Here is a 20,000-nt window from a genome sequence, read left to right as displayed (position 1 = left end):
AACAGTCCTCGTATGGAGAAATGTTTGTAACTGTTTGAATGGCAAGAGGCTCATATTTTGTCTCTTTGTCCCTCATTCTATTCACTGTAGTTTAAGTATTTCTGTCTTTCTACCTCTCTTTCTTTCTCTCCCTCTCACCCCCCGTCCCCCCTCTCTCTCCATTCCTGGTTGAGAGACAGCTCAGGGAGCAGAGTGCACTCTAAACCCCACTTCTCGGCTGACCTCAGCAACCAGTCCCCCACCCCCTCTCCATCTTATATCTCCAATTCTAAACTCTCGAAACTGGCTCTATATCTTTGTGTCTCTCGTTCTGCCTCTGTCTTGGCACTGCACTCTCCGATTCTCTTCATTCACACTCCATCTGCACCCCCCCCCCCCCTTGCCCGCCCGCCCTCCTCTCGCTCTCTCTCTCTCTCTCTCTCTCATTCTCTCTCTCTCTCTCTCTTGAGCCTGAAGCCTTTTTCCTCCACTCTGGCTGGTACAGTACAGTATATGTGTTTTTTTTGTATAGAATTATCTTCCCCTCCCGCCCCGTGCATCTTTGCTAAGACGTGACCTGCTTTCCTCCGACTACACCGGCTCAAAGACCGCCGGGCACCGGCACTACGCTCTGGAACAAGTTCGAGACTATTTCCGAGTCGGGGCTGAAGGACCGGCCGCCGAGGGCGATAGGTGCGATGACGTCTCACTCTTCCACTCGCAGTGGTAAATAAACCATCCATCTTTTCTCCCCGGCGATAACGTCAATACGCCTAATTACTGGCGGAGGAGCGCGGGCGCCGGTGTCCTGGCTGAGCGACGTCGCATTTCCCTCTCAGCGCGGTTTTGTCCCCTTTCCCTTTGTATTAATGTGTGGCTGGTCACCTCCTTCAGGCCATTCTGATCAGCCATCTCAAGCCCCTAGCCCTTGGTGGAGAGAGAGAGAGAGAGAGAGAGAGAGAGAGGTTGGGTGGGGCAGCATTCTGAATCCCATAATTGATTTCCCATCATTATTTTTCAATGCACTATTAAGTCCACTTTGAAAGTAAAAAAATTGGCGCTTTTTAATGACGTCTCTAGAACGCTGAATTTCTATGAGGCCCGTAAGTAAAAATGTGTCCACACACTCGAGTCAATTCTCAAGTCAAATAATGAGAGCTGACATTTTGACAACACCAGGCTCCCGACCGAGCGGAGTACCGCATGAGTCCGGTGGCTTCCGAGGGGTAAGATGATGATTATTGCAAACGATGATTGTTTTTTTTTTGATAGGAAGAGAGTGGCTCGTGCCCCTTCACCCTCCGTGTCCTGCGTGGGTTACACGAGCGCAGTGTCTCACGACCCATAAAGACACACAGATAATTCAAGCGGGGTGGATGCGGTCCGCCGTTCACATGTGCGAAATGTCCATGCTGCACGCCGCCAAGGGTCACTTTGGTTCTGAGCGCTGCATAATGGCCGGGCTCGTAAATCTAAACCGCCAACGTCCCTGGGATGACTTTCCTCCCTCATGTTTTTTAATACAACAGTTCTAGTAAAGTGAATTTTAAGCGCCGTACCAGGTCTGGAACACTGTAAAAACAATTCAAAGCCAGCATCATTTCCACTACATTTGGCAACAGTTTGTCCCCGCGGCAGATCTCAGTCGATCGGACGATACCGGGGCTTGGACACTAACCGGTGACTGTTTATTGCCGAGAGGTTTAGATGGTGTGGGCGTGTCTGTGTGTGGTTTACTTTAGCGACCCGCCACCCGCCCCACCCATTCCCATCGGCTGGAACAGGAGTAGAGAGATAAAGAAAAGGACTCATTTCATGTCATCCCCCCTCCTTTTGGTATCACTGCACAGCGACTTACAATCTGAATGCCGCTGAGGGTATGCGGATGTGTTCGCCTGCCAATGCCTCTGTTGAGGAAGTAATCGGCTAACTGGGGGAAGAAATGTCCCCGGTGTGCACATTAAGATAGTTGATGACCTCATTAGGAGTCTCAGAATAGGAGCAGACTTGTTGAGACAAACATTCTGGACTACTTGAACAGATACACACAGTTATAATTAGTTTCCACAAACATGCAGGGCAGGCTTTATACTATTGTATGGATTTGTTATGATTCTGTGGATTTTTAAAGGTATTCCCAAAGTTAGATACACTATATATATTAAAAGTCAATGTATGTCTATACTTTGTTGCATGTTTCCTCACTAGGCCTGATATTATATTATATTATATTATATTATATTATATTATATTATATTATATTATATCTAGCTCATCACTCCTAATGTTGTAAAGGAGTAAACAACAACAACAACAACAACAATTACAACAACAACAACAACAACAACAACAACAACAGTTAGATAGCAGTATAGCGACCCCCTTTCCACTTATTGTTATAAAGCAAAAAAATACCTAATGCTAGAAAACCGAGGCAGAAATACAATGCTAGCCCACTCAATAAAAATAGGAAAAGCAGCAAAAAACAGAATGAGAATATCCCTATACCTACCAAATTATTTATGTAGTGTATTTGGCATAAGCCCGTTAATGTTTCCTACATACTCTTGGAGACCTGCATAATAATGACGTTTATTTTGCCTTTGAAGAAATGCAAAATAAGTGCAACCTTGGACATAAACATAACTATTTTCATCAGAGAGTAATATGATTTTTCTATCCAAAATAGTTTGTGATGTTATACAATGCCCTTGGGGCCTGATAGCAGTGATTTAGCATGTGAAATACAAAACAGGACTTAAGACTTGAAGATGACGAAGATAATGTCAAATATCAGCTGAAAAATGAGGGCAGCGAAAGAGTAGCAGATTTTACTCCACTCTTAGTACAGCAGGTTGACCGAGATGGACTCTTACAAAACGTATGTTGAAGCTCATGTAATGAACATGAATGCAGGTCTCATGGGAGTGTGGAGTGGAGCACCCACTGTGGGCGCATGGACGAGGGCCTTGGTTTCTCTGCTCCCAAGACACCCAGACTTTGCCTTCTAAGCGACAGTCTCTAAAGCACTACTCTTTAGAGAAAGGATGAATTATGGTTGTTGGATAAAACAGCATCATATGACATTATGTTATCTAGGAGAATAATGGTTAACGATCAAGAGCAATATGTAAAAAAAAGAAAATTAAATAAAATCTTACTCTCAAGGTTCATAACAGCCTAGAATGAACTAGAATTATGTATGACGATGAAAAAAAATGACGATAATGAATAAATATGTAAATGAACGAACAAAAAACAAAAACAAACAGTGGCTGTTCTTCAAAAGCCCTTGTTTGAAAACTATAAATGCACTGTAAACCTTTACGGCGCATTATAGTCTGGTGAATAAAGAAAAACACACAAACACGGACGAATTGGGTTGCTACTTTTTTAAAGTGTCATACAACAATAATGTGGGATGAAAAAAAAAATAAACGGGTGAGTGGGGGGGATATGGATTGGAGGCTGGGAAGGAGAAGTGGTTGATACTGAAGCTTCCCACACTCCATTTACAGTGAGAGTAATCTCTCCATTCTGCCGCTCTATTGAGGAGGAAAGGGGAAACATATCCCTGGGTAGAATCGGAGGGAGCTGTACGCTGGCTGTTGGTTGGGATGGGGGGTCGAGGGAGTATAAATGAACAACAGAACAGAGTGCTAGAGAGATATCACAGGGATGCCAGGCTCATTCATTTCCAGCCCGCCAGACAGCTGATTTTTAGCCATGGGGCTCAGCAACTTGTCGCCGCCACTCCGGTGTTTGGAGTAACCTCGGAGTGAAGCTGCGTCGTGTGGCACGCGTTTAAGTACGACAAGCTCTTCACAGAGTACTCACACAGGAGGGTGGGGTGGTGGCATATAAGGCAGGTAGAGGAAACCAGTACAGAGTCAAGGACTAGGTGTACAAGGTGTGTGTGTGTGTGTGTGTGTGTGTGTGTGTGTGTGTGTGTGTGTGTGTGTGTGTGTGTGTGTGTGTGTGTGTGTGTGTGTGTGTGTGTGTGTGTGTGAGTGTGTGTGTGTGTGTGTGTGAGAAAATACAAGCCAAACGCAATACAACCAGACAGACAGGTAGAGAGACAGGCAGCAGACAGGTAGAGAGACAGGCAGCAGACAGGCATACAGACAGATAGGTATCCAGACAGAGACAGAGACAGAGACGAAGAGACAGACGGACAGAAAGACAGACAGACAGACAGACAGACAGACAGACAGACAGACAGACAGACAAGACAGACAGACAGGGAGAAGGATTCCTCCGACTCATTTGTCATTCACTAACGGCGACAGAAAACACGCGCAGCCGAGATGAAAAGGGGGGAAATGGGAAAGCAACAGAACGAGTGGTGGAAATGAGGGATACACGGAGATGGGAGGAAATGGCAGCAGGAGGAATGGAGGTCGTTTTCCAGCGGGAAATGATGGAGTGATTACCGTATAATAAAGAAGGAGATGAGAGCGGGGGAGAAATGAAGAGAAAAATACACCAGAAGGGAAAAAGGAACCAAAATGGGGAAAAAAAGTGAGGAAAGGGCAACGACAAATTGGGAAGAATAAGAAAGCAGAAGGAGAGGAGGTAAGATATGCAGAAGAGAAGAGGGGATGAAGAAATTAGGAGAACGGAGGGGTGAGAGAATTATCCAAAATATGAGAAAGAGAAGAGATAGAACAGAAAAGGAGGGGAGAAAGTAAGTGAACTCGGCAGCCACGGGAGAAAGATCAAGTGGGAGTGGGATGGCGGTCGGGGTAGTTAAACAGTCAGAGAATGAGGGAGGGAGGGAACGAGTGAGAAAAAGGAGAGAGCGTGGCTGGAGGGCAAGAAAAGAGGTAGAAAAGAGTGGGAGTTTGGTGGAGGGTGTGATTTAAAAGACTTTTCCTGGATCCATACAGTGCATTAATAAAACAACGGCCCTAGGTCGACGAGCATAGTTCTCTCTCTCTCTCTCTCTCTCTCCCTCCCTCTCTCTCTCTCTCTCTCTCCCTCTGGGTTACAGTGGTGCAGTGGCAGGGTGTCTGATGCTATCCACCCTTAATAACAGCCACGGTCTTTCATTTTCAGCTGTCGTTCTCTTCAGCCCCGACAGAGAGCCGTGGCCCTCGTCTCCCCCATGCATTATATATGCCCCCATTACAACTTGTTGACTCGCACTCCGGGGCCCCTGCGGCACGCTGGCGGACCGCTTCGTCGAAACAAAACTAATCAGTGGCATCATCATTAGGTTGTGTGGACGGGCACTCAACCCCCGCGCTAATTATGTTATTTTGCCTGCGTCACCCGTCCGCAAGTCCCAGTGCCAACGCTGCCCGATCTGGCAGCTCCGGATCCATTTCGACTGGAGTCAATGGGGTTAAGCAAATAGGCTAATCCAATAGGGTGCAGCGGGGGCGTTACCAGGGTGCAAAGACATCAGGGGCTTAGTCGGGAAGGACTCTAGCCATCACTGCCGCGGGCGCACTGTTGCTGGCCACAGCCGGTACGGTTGGGGCGCAGAGGCCGCCCTGCGGGCCTATTTTAGATTGGGGGCTGTCCACCCCTACAGCACCACTGGCGTGCAGATACCCGGAGGTGGGCCTGTGTCTCTCTTTTTCCTTGTCTGGAGATGACACAGCAATTAGTCACAATGTCACCCCACCCAATGCCACACACTTCACACCCACACACTCACACACGCGCGCACGCACACACACACACGCACGCACACACACACACACACACACACACGCGAACGCACACACACACACACACACACACATACAGACACGCACACAGACACGCACACACACACGCACACACACACACACTATAAACGCTACATGCACACATCACGTGGTAGCTGTAGACTACCATTAAAGCGGCAGATCTGCACCAGTTAGAGACATCTGTGAGTGTGAACGCCCAATTTAGACTCTAACAATAACTTACCTTCAGCAGATCTTTTGGAAAATCTTGGCCGCTGTTCAGTCCTTCCAGGTTCCCAATGAACTGCGTGCAGGACATCCTCTTGCCAACGTTCTGAAAGGGACAAACAACAGTTTGCACACGTCCTCACACCCATTACATATCATTGTCCTCAGTCCAATTCTTGGATCGTAAGTCGGGTTTGGAGGTAAAATAACTCGAGCATGTATTATCCTTCAGAGAAGTCTTTATCTTTATCTCGATCGTCATCTTAACATGAACAATGGCTCCTGTGACACTACTGGAACACACCCTGACCGTAAGGTCAAAGGTTATCCTTTTCTGTCTCTGACTATAACCTTCAAATTGCATGCACCAGGTCCAACTGGTACTGCAGCGAGGAAGACTTTTATAGAAAAAGACATAATGCGGACGATAACGACGATCACCAAAATCAATGCAAAAGTAAAAGCAGTCAACTTCTATCGATCGCGGAATTGATAGAAATGACGTTAACGATGATTATTACACGGCGCTGTGGAATACTCGATTCTGATTGGTCAATAGCAGCAACCAATCAGTGAGTGATGTTTGAATAACGACCACAGTATATTGATAATGACTGCTGCCCACTCAAGTCCCTCATGGCGATTTGAAGGCTTGAAGACGTGAATGCCGACATTGACATCAAAAATCCCCAACACCCCATTCAGCATGTCTCATATCATGATAAATGAAAACGTCAGATTTAGCATCAATAATAGTAAATAGGTTAGTCTTATGTAGGGCAAAAAATATTGTAGGGCAAATAGTTTGCTACGTTGCAGCAGCTTCTTGGACGGTGGACTATTTTTCCTCGCAGAAGCTCTGTAACTCAGTGTGATAGCTGCAAAATAATTTCAAATCAATATTCTGTGCCAATGTATAAACGCACTTAGTATGTAGCTGTGCAGTAAGGAGGTTAATGTGCAGCCAGCCGGTCATTATGGCAGAATAACACATCATCCCCTGCTTATGACAAGACAACAAGTCATGGCCTGTTTCACTTGACCTTTTTCTTACGTTCGCGATTACGACGCTGATGCCGCGCGTGATAAAACCAACAATTGAACCTGTTTCTACCAGACCTTTTATATCATTCCCGATTTGCCCCCTTTTTCTTTTTTTTTCTTTTTTTTTGCTCGAGCAGAGCTTTCATCCCATCACCTACGCCGCCCTCGCTCTTTAATCATCCAGCCGCAGAGCTGTGCTATCACGCAGAATGGACGCTCATGGCCTAGATTTACAAAAGGAGGCTTTGACTGCTAAAGTAGCAGATTTATGATGGCGAGGAGCCTTCTGGGAAAACCTGAAGGCTGCTCCGAGATCAGCTGACGAAAAGGCCTGATGTTCCCCAAAGCTTGATTCCAAAGTTAATCAAAAAGGGGGGGGGGGGGGGGGTTTGCAGGGGGAACGTGGCTCTTGAAACTTTTCATTGTCTTCATTTATCCGTCTTCCGTCTGAGTTCCCCTGCCTGGGCGGCTCACCACACACGCCCTGCACCCACAGACAGACACACACACACACACACACACACAGACACACACACACACACACAGACACACACACACACACACACACACACACAGACACACACACACAGACACACACACACACACACACACAGACACACAGACACACACACACACACACACACATATACACACACACACACACACACACACACACACATATGCACAGTGTTGACTTACTTGACCGTGTAGATCCGTATTCAGCAGCATGAGGGCACAGGTGAGGGTGTGAACTGCATCTGGAGGATGAAGTACATTCAAAGATAAAGTGTCAGAATGAGACATACATTTATGTTTTCTAAAAAAACTAAAGGGCATTGTATACAATATAATATAATATAATATACTATAATATAATATAATATAATATAATATAATATAATATAATATAATATAATATAATATACTATAATATAATATAATATAATATAAGTCTAATTAAGGTACTTTTATTCATATCATCTTTGAGGAATTTATTTTCTCTGTATATATTGTTTCATATAAATATTTATATATACAGTACATAAATATTTATATACACTCCCTAATTTTAGAAATGTGTTATTTGTTGTCAGTGGAAATAAGAATTGTTCTCAGGACTTTACCCTCTGATGGTAGGAGGTCGGGGTTGCAGCTGAGGTATCGTTTGGAAAAGTGTGAGAGCACCCGCTCCCTCTCCTGAGTCTCCCCCATCAGAGCAAACTGTCTGAGAAAGGTCCTGGAGAAAGAGGAAATGAAAATAGGAGAACACATAAAACACCACCATCAGGGTCAAACACAACTACTTCACTACTATATGTTATTACATTACATTACATTTAGTCATTTAGCAGACGCTTTTATCCAAAGCGACTTACAATTGTTCAAACACCGACGGACGCAGCCATCAGGAGCAATTAGGGGTTAAGTGTCTTGCTCAAGGACACTACAGCATGCTAGCAGGAGGAGCCTGGGATCGAACCAGCAACCTTTGGATCTGGTTATACTTGACTCAATATGTTTTTAAATTGTACTTATACTTGTACTTACTTTTGCATAAAGTGATTTAATGTATAATGTTTGGGGATTCTAAGACATGAGATGAGTTATGCTGTTTAAATGTTATGATGGTTGAACAATCTTACTGAAACAACCAAAACAAACACAGACATGTGCAGGAAAACAAATCATGAAATCTTTATTATGTACTGGGACGGTCCCAGTAATGAACCCGTGTAACGCAGTGTGTTGCTAAAAGGGAGAGGCAAAGCCTTACTGAAGAAACACCATGGCTGATAAAAAAATCTCTGTAAACCTTTATAGAGCAACATACATTTCTGAATTCTTAATTCCTGATTTGTTATATTATCTATGAAATGCAATACCCAAACTTTCTTCTAGAGGGCAGTGTTATCATCCCATTAATGGTCATGATATTATACTGTCAATGAAAACAGATTAGTGATTATTTGTGGCCATGATTATATGTGGTTAAAATGGTGCCATGTTTTTGCTGAGTCCAATTTGGCTTTTCCCAAACCCGGAAATTCCCACCGCTGAAATAAACTGTCCACTCACCGCAACGCCTGGTCCACAGCGAGCCCTGCAAAGTTGAAGAAGCTCACATACTCTTCGGCGACCATGCAGCTGAAGTCATTACTGTGGAAAGACAGACAGACAGATAGATAGATAAAGTACATAGTGAGACAGACAGACAGACAGACAGATGGAGTGGGTGGATAGATGACAGGTAGAGAGATGATAGATAGACAGACAGACAGACAGACAGACAGACAGACAGACAGACAGACAGACAGACAGACAGACGGGTAGCTAGATAGATGAGGGCATTCGGCTCTAAACCCTAACCTCGATCCCAGGTTCCCAGGGTGCATCTGTCAGAAGAGGAAAAGCTTTTATTCATAATTCTCTCTCATCAGCAGATCCAGGGAAGCAGCGGTTCAGAGCAACACATGTTTAGACTAAATACAACCTGCTGATGCAAACCGAGCCGTCTAAAACTTATCAACACTGTATTTTTCTCAATGATATTGATATTGTCACTCATAATGTAAATTTTCCCTTGGGGTTTGAAAAAAAATTCTAACAACTTTTTTTCTCCCTATAATTATCGACACCATTACTTATATAATGTCTGACAACAAATGATACTGATATTGTATAAGATAATATATACAATCTCTCTTCATCTAAAATTAATAGTTAACAATAAACAGTTTGATTGTGTTTCACGATTGCAGGTCCAATGAATCTTAAACCTCTTTATTCTTATTTCTCCTTTCTGAAATGTAGTGTCTGGTGGGAAATATCCATTAACAATTCACTATTGAACAGGAAATGAAGGAAATAACATTAGAATGACCAAGCTCCTAAATATATTTGTCATGCAGCTCACATTCCAATATTGTCTATTTCAACCACAGATGTCATCGAATAGAAAAACATCCAAATCCATTTTTTTTTCCAGATTTGCAGTTTGTGAGTATGCAGTTTCTGTGGTTCTCGGGAGAATTCCATTCACATCTCAGAGCCCACCTGCCTCTTCTGACTCGTTCAGCGTTCACAGGGAGTCCTCCCTCGCTTACCGTGCGTTACACCAAATCAATAAAATAAACGAAGAGTCGGAAAATTGAACGACTCTTTACTCTTTACTGGGTGACTCGTCAAGAACCGAATCTTAAAAAAAGAGTCAAACCTCTCTTTGGTGTGGGGATGGTCCGGTTTGCGACATATGTCATGACAGAGCTCCTATCCTGAGTGTGTGTGGGGATAGGGGTTTTAACCTGTTGCTTGTTAGACGCAATGCACAAGCAACAGGCATGAAGCCACTCTATTCCCAATCACCTAGATCCAGGTCATGTGTGGCTGCTCAACCCACACCACACTCATCTCTACTAATAGTTTTCACTTTGAGTGAGAAACTTGCTCTTGTTCCGATGAACACCAAAGCTGCTGCTCTGGCTCAAACTGATGAATAAGATGAATTAGTGCAGCCCCGCAATTTTGATCTTGCAACACAAGAGCTGGTCTCCACTACTTATTTCAGTATTTCAGGTGGAATTTGAAACATTTTCACGGCACACCAGGCGAGCTCACTAGTGTGGTCGAAAGACCCCGCTCCAGATTTTCCAAGCACGCACTTTTTACTGAGGTGCGGTGCCACGTCCGACTTCCTGAAGCCGTCCAGGTTGTAGAGCCGCTTGGCGAGACGCTTGGCTGCGGCCACGTCGGCGCGGTTGCTGCCGTTAGTGAGTGTCTCACTGCTGCCCAGGCCCAGGCGGTCGGTGAGGTCGTGGTCGAGCTCGGAGTCTGTGGCCAAGCGCGCCTTCTCCCTGGAGTTCAAAAGACGGTGTTGAGAAGGAGGCGTGAGAGTCAGCGGGGGAGGTGTATTTAGTATAAGTATTTAAAGCCCTGGAGAGATAAGAGGTGATGAAGGGAGACAAAGAAAGCGAGGGAAGGTAGAGCAGTGATGGGAGACAAAAACAGAAGGAAAACAGTATATGATTGAGAGATGGATGGATGGATGGATGGATGGATGGATGGATGGAAGGATGACCAGCTGGGGAGAAAGACCAGCAAGGAGGGTGGGTGAAAACTGAGAGAAATGAAAGGGGGGGACAGGAATTGTGTCAAAAGATGGAGGAGTTGACAAAGAAAAACAAACAGTTGTAACGGGGAGAGAACATGTGGAAAACAAATGGAGTGCGAGGGAGAGAGAGAGAGACAGAGAGAGAGAGAGCGATGGCAATGGCAATGGGGAAAGCAAAGTATGTCAGAGTTATTGGGGAATTAGGAGCAGGTTACAAGACCAAAATCAATAGGAAGGTAAAAAGGAAGGGCAGAAAATGAGAGCCAAAGGTAAATGCCTCAGACGATCGGCGTTGTGCGTTTCCACACTCATTGAGGTGAGGCGCAAACTATCACAGAAACAATCACTAAGCACCCGCACATGATCACCTTCCAGAATCTCCGCTCCTCGCCCGCCTCGTTCCTCGGCGTTTCCATCATCCCCTTCCTCATTAAAGCCTTTTCAAAGCGCTGTCGGGCTCAGCCGTGCAAGAACCTAATACATCTGAATAATGCCACGGTAATTATTTAAGTGTGTTATGTCATCTTCCTACAGTAGCACAGAGCCGGAGCTTTTCCTTTTCCTTTTTTTTTTCATAATGAGCCGTTTTTTCGGAATGCGGGTGCAAGGGAAGGAGGAGGTCACCGGGTTCGATCCCGTTCGGAGTTGCGGCGTTTTTTGTTGTCGGGTCACGGGGCCACGCGGCCCCACGGTCAAGCCGGTGTCCGTGCCAGCGCGGCTCACATTTGTATTCCCAGACACAACAGGGGAACAGGCGCTTCTGGCTGGGTTAAGAGGAGCTGCTGTTGGAGTTCCCAATGGTGGACCAAGTTCTCGGATCATTAACGAAGCAAAATTGGAGATACCCTGATAAGAATTTACGACCATAAAATTAAATTTAATTCAAAGTCACATTTTTTACCTCAGTAAAAGTATATAACTGCTTGCGCTTAAATACACTTAAAGTATTACAAGAAAAAGCACTTGTTATATCCACTGCCCCGTTATAACAGAATCCTATAATACATCATAAAATTACTTCTATATTTCACATGCAAATCCTAATTAAATTCTACAATAAAATACCATAGTGTCATAGCACATTACAAGGGTATGGACCTGATGAATCACTGATGAGGCTTTGATCGAAAAGTCCATGAATTTTGATTTGCTTCTGATATGTATGATACAGCAAACCCTGATAAAGAAAAAAAAAGAACCAAGTAATGCAAAATGTATGTAATGTAGGGGCGTAACAAGGGGAGAGTCTCCCAAACTGAATACACTTAAAAGGTGTACTTTAGTACAGAAACACAGTACTTGTACTTCACTACTTCCCACCTCAGGACACTACAGTCCGTCCTGTAGAATAACTATGCACGACAGACAGCTGCATTTGAATGTTTTCAATGTCAACTGAGGACAACATTCAAATTCTGTGTGTAACACGACACACCATGCAAGGCACTGGAGCGTCCGGTTCTTTTCTTCTTTTGTTTACCTGCGTCGCGAAGGCCTGACCGGCAGGTACATCTCCTCCCTGACGCCGGCGGAGTTGCGGCAGCAGAAGACGGAGGGCGTCCTCGGTCCGGGCCCCGGCCCCGGCCCCGGGACGCGCCGTCTCGGGCCGGCGCCCTCCCGACTCACCCGCCTGGCCCCTCCTCTCCTCCCTGCCCCGTAACCCGGCCGCATGGCAATGGAGACACCTGTTGTCTCTCCCTCCCTCCCTCTCTCTCTTCCTCCTTCTCTCCCTCCCTCGGTCCCCGACGGCTAAGACATTTCCTCCGAAAAAAGAGAGCGGCGCCACGTTCACTTGCTGTCGTTCGTCCTTCTCAGAAAGTTTTCTTTGTGTAAAAAGTGTCGGTTCTGTGTCTTCAGTGCCTCCCTCCCTCAAATATTCCCTCTCTCTCTCCACCTCTCTCTCTCTCTCTCTCTCTCTCTCTCTCTCTCTCTCTCTCTCTCTCTCTCTCACTGTTGGGTGTTGTTCCTGTTCCTCTATTCACTCTGCCCTCCCTCTCATTTTTTTTCCTTCTTCTCCCTTTCAGTGGCTCTCCCTCCCTTCTCTTCGCTGTGTAAACTTTAGCGCGGTCCCCCGCTGACCTTGGAGCTCGGAGCATGGTGAGAGAGTCGTCTCACCTCGAAAAAGTATATCTATTTTTTTTTTCCCGAACCGCTCACTTTCAGCCAGTGCATCTGCTGAGTGTTTCATACATTCTTTCTATCTCTCTTTTTTTTTTTGTCAAGATGAGTGTGGATTACAAGCGCCAAGGGAGGGAAAAGGGGATCTGAGGTTAAGGCTGTGTGTGTGTCCATTTCATATGCTGTACAATTATCACAGGATTACAGGATGCTCCCCACCAGGGCTAACAAGGGTGTTCAGAATAACACACCGCTTAGATGAGGGGTGGAAGTGCAGCAAAATGCCAATTTACGGCCCTCAAGAGAATTCCTGGATTCGGCTTCAGTTTCAGTAGTCTATCAACACATTAATTGGACGCCCCCCCACCCCCCCAAGTCTAATGGGCAGGCCTGCACAATGGGCCTCTGTCTGATGACACAAACCATGAGGTGACGGGGGGAGGGAACTAAATTCCAGCCTTCATGAAAGTACGGGCAAGCCCTCGAAAATATTTGCACTGGTATCTCCTCTTTCGTTTCTGGACTCCTTCGCCTCACGGTCAGTCGGGGGCAGGTCGCTGAATCGCGATAACAGGTGTTTGACAGCTGTGTAAACACTCACCTCGGCCTCGTTCGCCAGGATTTAGCGCTCATTACAAGAGATCTGAGCGATCCGAGAGCGACAGAAAGTATGGCTCAGGTCTAAAAAACGACGCTGTATTACCATAAACAGGCTCTGAATATCAGGAGCTACACGATAAGGCCGCTTACTTATGTCGCCCAAGTTGCACGAACCAGCTGAGTCCTCAAACGGGATCGTGTTTCATCGGCGTGTCAGTGGGCTCAATCACAATAAGGCTACTGTTCAATAGATGGCGGAAAAGCAGAAAAATCCAGCTGTCGATGGGAACGCATTTAACACTGTCACATGCCTGTGGAGGTACAGTATGTTACACCCATGTGACGTGATACTAAATGTAGTACACTTCCACTCCCTACTCCCAGTTGGTAAATAGAACAGGGTTGATGCTGATTAAAATTCAGGAGATGAATGAGAATTTAGAAATAGATGAGACCCATGGGACACTTTTCTGTTCATGTTGCCTGTCTATAATGGCTTTTGCAAAAGTGTCCAATTATTATTATTATTATTTTAATATGCAATTTATCCTCAGTATGACAATGGCGCCCTTCTGTTCCACGGTACTTTAGCACCATCTAGTGGTCTATAGACCAAGGTGACCTAGTCCATTCCGAAAGCCTCTGCAGTGTTTTCACGCAGTCAAAGAGACGGCAAGCCAGTCTCGGTGATTGTGATGTGCATTAGCTTCATAGGTCTCGTAGTAGGGTTTTCTAATAATAAGTAATGATAAGAGACACTTGTGGCTCAATGCAATCAACCCTATCACCAATGCTTTACCATTATTTTTAGTAACGTTTGACGCAGTAACGTTCATTATCAGAGCACAGAATTAAATGTACAGCACAGACAAAAGAGCTCACAGATGCCAAATAACACTCCTTGGTTTGGCCTTGATTTGGAGATGGGAGACGAGGAATCACAATCTCTTTCACACTCTGTCAGTGAAGGTGAGTCCCTTTCTGCAGCAGCAGCCATCTGCTCAAGTCAACTGCAGGAGCCACACACACACACACACACACACACACACACACACACACACACACACACACACACACACACACACACACACACACACACACACACACACACACACACACACACACAAACAAACACGCAAGCACGCACGCTCGCACACACACACACACACACACACACACACACACACAGACACACACACACACACAGACACACACACACACACACACACGCACGCGCACACAAACGCACGCTGCCTTCTATACAGCAGTGGGACTCCTGGCTGCGACCTTCACTCTAAACTGCTCTGCTCCAGAATTGCACTGCAGCACTGACCTGTGCAGGGAGAATGAGGGACAACTAAAAGACTAATTTGTTTAGTGACTGACAATGAGCTGTTGGGGGGGGTGCAACCTCATAAAAAGGCAATCAAACATGTTTTATTATTGCAAAAACCTTTTCCATTTGTATCCAACTTAACTCTGTATGGTGAGTTGCACACCTTGTCTACAAGTTTGAGAATTAAAAAAAAAAGGAAAAGCTTGTAATCATTTTGTAATGGAATACATCCTTGGGGTACTAAGAGTCATGGCATTAAGTCAAATAAATATTCAAAATAACAATTTAACTTCCTGGTTAAATTCTTATCACCCTTTCTGGTGTTTAATCAGCCCTCCAGCGGGCTGTATAACATTACTTGACTTTCATAAAGAAAGGGTATAATATATTAAAAGTGTTTTTTTGGGACGTTGACTCGAATCCACAAACTATTAGGGAATGCATCAGCAGTCAAAACGCAGGAAAGGTAAGATAAGGTCAGGAGGAACAAGTAAAAAAAAGAAAGCAAATAAGAACTAAAATTGTTGACGATACAGGTGTTATAAATGTCTACTCAGAAATAAGATTCAGATTTACTGTTGCGCTATTGTTACTCGAGCATCCCACGACTCACCTGGGGAAGGAGAAGGAGGGGTTGCTGTACCAGCTGCTCCCCAGCTGCAGCCTCGTGCCACCCCTAGGGGGCGTGTCATCCGAGCCACTGCTCAGCCTCTCACTGGAAGGGGCGCGGGTGGCGTCCGAGTCCCCCGTCACGGTGAGGATAGAGTCGGACAGGCTGGGACGTTCGTCATGGGCCAGTGGAGCGAAACTCAGCTGGACGATCTGCCGGGCGCTCTGGCAGACGGGCCACTGGATGGCCGGGGTGAGCGTGGGAAGGTCAAAGCTCAGGACGGTCTGGATGCTGGAGGTCAGCAGCTCCTCGCTGTCCAGGCTGCTGTAGGACGTCCCCTTGGCCCGGTGAGACTCCATGATGCTCTCGAAATGGCGGCTGAAGGTGTCCTCAGAGGTGCGGCGGGGACCGGAGACCAGGAGCGGAGATTTCAGAGCGGGATGGTGGTTGTCAAAGAAGGTTTCCAGTGGCCTGGTGAAATACAGAACAAAGTATGAAATAAAAAAAGTGGCCCCCTTCTTCTTTCTTTTTAATTGATCATTTCATTAAGCATTTCTGCAGTATTTCTAAACAAAGATGGTAAAATGTTGCATATGATAAAGACTGCAAAGTATTACCATAATAACCTTTTTTTCAAAAACCTCACTTGGGGCAATTTTCATATATTTACATTGACTCATGACAAACAACAAACAAGTATCAAACAAAATGTGGAAGAATGCTGTCCCTGTCCATGGCCATCACTGTTCACACAGTCTGGTGTGTGTGTGTGTGTGTGTGTGTGTGTGTGTGTGTGTGTGTGTGTGTGTGTGTGCATGTGGGGGGGGGATTCACCTGATTTGGGAGGGAGTGAATGTAGGCATTTTAAGGCATCTTACTAATTGTCTGTGCCACTCTGCTTACACTGTCGTAGCCCAGAACCTTATATGTAATTAACGCCCAGACTGCTTGCGGTCTACTTGTAAAACTAGGCTGTGGGTGAGACAAAAATAGAAATTGAAGATTGGTCAATGGAAAATCTTGCCTTACACTTTCTATTAGCAGTCTTTCTATTCGTAGACCAAGTGACGATCCCAGGATGTAACAGCAAATCCTGGACTGACCCCAAGAAATCAGAACATCTAGTCAACAGTTGCCCTCTGGGTACTGTGTGTGTGTGTGTGTGTGTGTGTGTGTGTGTGTGTGTGTGTGAGTGTGTGTGTGTGTCCGTGTGTGTGTGTGTGTGTGTGTGTGTGTGTCTGCATGCTTATGTTTACCGCTTCAGCAGGTATCCAAACACCTCCGGTTCCTCCCGGGCCGCGTGCTGCCTCTTCCTGGCGTCTCCCTGCATCCTGACGCTGGCCCAGCTCACCATCTCCTCTTCCTCCTCTTCTTCCTCCTCTTCGTTCATCTCCCTCTCCTCTTCCTCTTCCTCATCCTCTCCCGATCCTCCCACCTCCACTGCCCCGCTGCCCTCTGGCCTCTCATAGGACAGGCCGCCCAGAGGGCTGCCCAGCACACTGCGGTTGCTCCCGAACGCTGAGTCGCTGTCCTCCTGCTCGGCCAGCAGCACCTCGTCGATGTCCGTCTCTCTGTAGCAGCGGAGCGGGACAGCATCCAGGTCCGTCTCCGCGTACTTCAGGGTCCGCCGGATGATGCCTGTCTTGGGTGACGCCCCGGCCGCCGCCGGGGGAGGCGTGACCAGCTCCACCTCGACATGCTGCACTTCGTGATTGGCCAAGAGGAGAGGCAGGGAAGACGGGGGAGTCGGAGTGGGAGATTCGCTGGACGTGCCGCTTGGAGGAGCTGTGGAGGCTCCCAGAGAATCTGCAGTGTGAAAGAGACAAGTTCTGCACCCCACTTTGTCCTTTTTAATTGCTTGAATCTGAAGTTCAGCGCCAAAGCACAGTAAAATGTGTTTGCACCTAATATAACTAAATACCTCAGCATAAAATCAATAGCGAAAAAATTATTACTATTATCTTCATCTATTACACCTCTCAACCCTTCCCCATATGCGAGTCACTAGCTGTAATACATCATTGATGTCAGAGCTCTTACTTTTTTCCCCTCTAGCAGCAACCTCCTCAGCTGGGGTCCCGAACAAGAACTCCCACTTGGCCCGAGCTATTCTCTGACAGTGGAGAGAAGGCCCAGGCACAGTGCAGCCACTGTCCGTCTGGAAATTCACACAGAGATCAAAATGAAGAAGAAAAAATGTACCATGACAATGTATATTTTTACTCGCTGTGTGTTGTTTATATCTATAAATACAAAGCTAGTATTTCAGCAGCATAAGCACACTGGGTAGTGCTGTTGCCTCACAGTGACACATGCCTGGATTTGATTTAAGTGCTGTCTTGTGCTGCATCTTTGTGTTCATAGCTCATACTGTAGCTGTCTCTTCCCCAAGACCCCTCCAATGACTTTGGACAGGAATAAGCAGGTAAAGGAATATGTTAAATAGGATTTCACTGAAAGCTCACCTGTATTCCTGAGGTGGCAGCCGCGGTATCGTTGCTCTGGTGACTAGACTGACTTGATTCTGGGGACACACAGTCCCTGTCCCCCAGGCTCCCTGTCACCCCGCTGGAACTCCGTGAGGATGACCCTCCCATCACACCGTTCTGCTCCCCTTCAGGAGGATACTCCACCCTCAGCAGACCCAGCTGACGCCCACCCCTGTAGCCCTCTGCTTCATCCCCGTCCTCATGTCCAGCCTCATCACCAGCCTCATCTCCGTCCTCATCCTCCTCAGGCGAGTCCAAAACAACTGGTCCGAGAAGCAGGGCCTCCCTTCTCCTCTGCTCTGCTCGTTTCTGCCGGGCTGCGGGACTAAGCGCCCTGCGGCCCTGTCTGGGCCCACTGCTGGAGGTGGTAGCAGCAGGGGGTAGAACAGAGTTGGACACAGTAGCAGGGTCTTGCCTTAGGCCACTATCCTGCTCCACCTCCTGCTGCTGCCCCCACTGCTGCCTGGACGTCCAGCTGAGCGGAGCCTCCTCAACACTTTGATTGATGAAGAGTCTACGAGAAAGCTCCGTGCAGTCCCCTCTCTCAAAACTACTCGGCTCTCCTCTCCTGTCCACTCCCGAGGACCAGGAGTCTCCTGTGTACTGAGGGGGCTGACGCCGGTGCAGAGTGGGGGTATCCGGTGCTCCGAGCTCTACTCGAAATGACCTGGGATCCCTCATGGGAGAGCTGATCTCAGTGGGCGGATGAGAGGGGCGGAGGAAGCGGGAAGGGAGGGCAGGGGAACCTGGGGCTGCTGTGTCTGGAAGGATGATGTTCCGATGCTGGAAGCTCTGAAGGCCCTCTTCTTGCTGCGTGTCATGATCAGTGCGTGAGTTACTTTCTTGTGAATGTGAGTTTTCAGGCTGGTGAGGGTCGATGTTGTCAGTTGCTGGTGTGTTTTGGCCGTTTAAAGGGATGTTCATCCTAAGTGTCTGCTGCTGCTGGAACTGTTGTGCATTTGGAGTTGAACTGTGATGTTCTTCAGGGTGTGAGCTGACCAGCTCACCAAAAGCATTATGCAAGGAGGTCCTCCTTGCCTCTGTGAAAATAGAGGAAACTTTGGAGGCCTCTTCTGCTAACCTGCGGGCCACTGCAGGGCTGTGAGCTGGTGAGGAGGATTTACTGCTACTTAGCTGATTCATGCCCTCAACTATTTTATTGCCAAGTTGGAGGACTGCTCCATGGGGCGAGGAGCTCCTCTTGCAGGTCCCATGTACATGTCCATGGTTGGCTGGACTGCCTGCCGGGGCTCTTTCCTTCACTGGCCAGTCAATAGGGCTCTCTGGCCCCATATAGGACCTTGGCCTTGAGTGATGAGATGTTCCAAAATCAGACTGTCTGGATCGGGAAAGCTGCTCTGTGGCTGTGCTCTGGGGAAGGGTACAACAAGCTTGGCTCCTATGTGTGGCATAGTCATTGGGGTAGCTGCAAGGGTTCTGACGCTGAACAGGGGACCCAGCCCAGGACTGACAGCGTGGTTGTGGGAAATAGCGTGACACTGAGCTTTGCTCAAGTGCATGTGCTAGCTTAATCCTCAGCAAGGGGGAGCCAAACTCTTCCACAGCCCTCTGGGTAGCTGCCCTTCCAATGGGGTCCATGGGGGGTTGGAAAAGGCAAGACGAGAATGCTGTCTGCTGGTGACTCCCTGGGGAGGGAAAGGTCTGCTTCGGACTCGAGCCGCATGAAGAATCTGGACTGCCAAACCAAGCTGGATCACTTAGCCGTTTAGAAATGTGGGTGGAGCTTGATCTGTCCTCTCTAGTTCCTCTGTGATACAAGGAGCCCCTGGGACTCTCCAATGTCTTCACA

The 20,000-nt window shown here is 46.9% G+C and overlaps 1 protein-coding gene across 1 annotated transcript in view; it reads right to left on the bottom strand.

The window, feature by feature from the left end:
- Positions 1 to 19,199, bottom strand: part of LOC307245337 (PH and SEC7 domain-containing protein 1-like) — a gene marked incomplete at its 3' end in the record, with an annotated part of 35,465 nt that extends 16,266 nt beyond the window's left edge. Inside the window, exons 1-9 of the mRNA XM_080020867.1 lie at positions 18,167 to 19,199; positions 17,742 to 17,859; positions 16,958 to 17,507; positions 15,705 to 16,172; positions 10,589 to 10,780; positions 9,006 to 9,086; positions 8,054 to 8,166; positions 7,629 to 7,687; positions 5,902 to 5,991 (exon numbers count right to left, since the gene is read on the bottom strand). Of these exons, the coding sequence (XP_079876993.1) occupies positions 5,902 to 5,991; positions 7,629 to 7,687; positions 8,054 to 8,166; positions 9,006 to 9,086; positions 10,589 to 10,780; positions 15,705 to 16,172; positions 16,958 to 17,507; positions 17,742 to 17,859; positions 18,167 to 19,114 (2,619 nt within the window). The 5' untranslated portion in view covers positions 19,115 to 19,199. The remainder of the gene's footprint in view (positions 1 to 5,901; positions 5,992 to 7,628; positions 7,688 to 8,053; positions 8,167 to 9,005; positions 9,087 to 10,588; positions 10,781 to 15,704; positions 16,173 to 16,957; positions 17,508 to 17,741; positions 17,860 to 18,166) is intronic.
- Positions 19,200 to 20,000: the final 801 nt, after the last annotated feature.

Source organism: Zeus faber, assembly GCF_960531495.2.
Source record: "Zeus faber genome assembly, chromosome: 20".
In the NCBI taxonomy this organism is placed as follows: Eukaryota; Metazoa; Chordata; class Actinopteri; order Zeiformes; family Zeidae; genus Zeus; species Zeus faber.
The sequence above is the reverse complement of the archived record's forward strand: the minus strand, read 5'-3'. Positions and strand labels throughout refer to the sequence as shown.